The 2,241-nt window shown below is 34.0% G+C and overlaps 1 protein-coding gene across 1 annotated transcript in view; it reads left to right on the top strand.

The window, feature by feature from the left end:
• LOC119589240 (dolichyl-phosphate beta-glucosyltransferase-like) overlaps window positions 1–2,241 on the top strand; it is a 6,644-nt gene that overhangs the window by 2,300 nt on the left and 2,103 nt on the right. The window contains exons 2-6 of the mRNA XM_037937852.1: window positions 616–695; window positions 847–1,021; window positions 1,172–1,380; window positions 1,528–1,636; window positions 1,908–2,136. Of these exons, the coding sequence (XP_037793780.1) occupies window positions 636–695; window positions 847–1,021; window positions 1,172–1,380; window positions 1,528–1,636; window positions 1,908–2,136 (782 nt within the window). The 5' untranslated portion in view covers window positions 616–635. The remainder of the gene's footprint in view (window positions 1–615; window positions 696–846; window positions 1,022–1,171; window positions 1,381–1,527; window positions 1,637–1,907; window positions 2,137–2,241) is intronic.

The raw sequence follows: 2,241 nt of genomic DNA, 5'->3' as shown, positions 1-2,241 counted from the left end.
GATTCAAATGAACCAACAGTGGATAAAAGGGGGAAAGAGAAAGAAGAAATGATTACAGTAAATATGAGTGATAGAAGGAGATGAAAAGAGAGAGACTAGAGAATGAATGAATGAATAAGTCAAATAGAGAGGAATAATCATGAAAAGGTAGTTGTAACCATATATTATTGCTGGGAAACAATTATAACACACTGGGCCACTCACACAGTCATAAAATCAGGAACAGTGTTTTGGCCTCCATTGGTGTTGATTATGGATATGCCAACAATAATTTTTCAGTGAAAGTAAAGAAAAAACTAGGATTTAAACTGATTTCTTCATAGCACATATAAGTACAGTTCCAAATTTAGTCCCACCTTTGCCCATTCATGAATACATGGTATCCATCTTCGCTGAAATGAGAGAATACCTCAAATGATAATTACTAACAGTTTTAGTATTAGTTAGATTCTTATTCGCTATTGTTTAAAAAGCAAGAAGGTACTGTACATTATAGAAGGAAGATCCTAATTGTTCCAACTTATTTAGAACTCAAAATTTTTTTTTTGGGAATATATTGAATAATCTTGAAAGATTAATCTTTTAGAAGAATACCTAATGATGTATTTCTTCCAGAAAAAGACAGCTAGAGAAAAATGGACATCTTAATTCTTCTCGTATACCTAGTGGCACTTGTTATGGCCGCATTTATTGCCGTAAGTACAAAATGGTGAACAACCATTATATTTACATATTATGTGTTATGTTTTGATTCAAGGCTCATTTCTCATTTGATGAAATATTGTTTATATATAGATACACACCAGTATTTTCCATAGAAATCTCCATTATGCATTTAACTTTCAGGTCTGTGTTATAGTCTATATCAACAGTGAAATGTATCCAACTATAAAAGCATATGAGAGTGAAAAGCAATTTGTAGATTCAGGAACAGGAGAGAAATTTGATTTCCCATCAATAAAGGATCAACCAACTAAGTCCTTATCTGTGGTTGTGCCAGCATACAATGAGGAAGCTAGATGTAAGTATTAATGTACATGTACCACATATTTGTGTGAAGTTTGGCTAATATAAGTTGGATATACTGAAATGAGTGATTTTGTTTTTGTTGATGCGATAAAAAAAAATACTACACATTTGTAATTATTAAATCTTTTTTACTTGCTTACAGTACCAATTATGATGGACGAATGTCTAGAGTACTTAGAAAAAAGAGCAAAGACTGATAGCAGCTTTACCTATGAAGTGATCATTGTAGATGATGGAAGTAGGGATAAGACCACACAGGTTGGCTTGGGGTATGGGAAGAAGTATGGCACAGACAAAGTAAGGGTTCTGACCTTGGCCAAGAACAGAGGCAAGGGTGGAGCTGTGAGGATGGTGAGATACTCTTTTTTTACACTGCTTGTCATATGATAAAAGTCATTTAATGTGTACTAAACCTGTTGATTTTATAAGTGCTTTATTTTTCTTAGTGTGTTTGATATATGTCTTATGATAATTTAGTAAAAAAATGTTTCATTGCAGGGCATGTTTAGGTCTAGGGGGGAAATGCTTCTTTTTGCTGATGCTGATGGCGCAACCACGTTCTCGGATTTGGATAAAGTGGAAGCTAGTCTGAAGAATATTTGTGCTGGTAAGCATAAGGTTTTCTTGTTTTCATTGATGGTATGTTAGTTTTTACATGCCATCAATGATTTACTGTCACAATAATATTACAGATTCAAATATGATCAGTGTTTGCTTAGTTATCTAGCTTTTTTCTTAGTCAGACTTTAAGTGTCCTGCACTTTGTATAGCCAATAGTTTCCTAAGAACATGTGAGAGTACATGTAGTAATTGCTGCTTTAATTGCTCGGTATATAATGTAATTCCCATTTAGCTAAAGTATGATTTTTTATTAACAGATGAGAAGACAATAAGCGAGGCTCTTGCTGTATCATGTGGATCAAGAGCTCATTTAGAAGAGGAATCTGTTGCTACAAGAACATTTTTCAGAACCCTTTTGATGTATGGTTTCCACTTTCTGGTGTGGCTGTTTGCAGTGCGTGGAGTTCGAGACACACAGTGCGGCTTTAAACTTTTGACGCGCAGATCTGCCCGTATTTTATTCAACAGTTTACATGTTGAGAGATGGTAAGATAATTTACTTGTATGATTTGAAAATGATGATCAATACTTGATTGGTAATTTCACTGGATGGTTAATTGTCTATGTTACACACTCTCTCTCTCTCTTTTA

This window comes from Penaeus monodon, chromosome 25, assembly GCF_015228065.2.
Source record: "Penaeus monodon isolate SGIC_2016 chromosome 25, NSTDA_Pmon_1, whole genome shotgun sequence".
In the NCBI taxonomy this organism is placed as follows: Eukaryota; Metazoa; Arthropoda; class Malacostraca; order Decapoda; family Penaeidae; genus Penaeus; species Penaeus monodon.
This window is presented reverse-complemented; position numbering and strand designations above follow the sequence as displayed.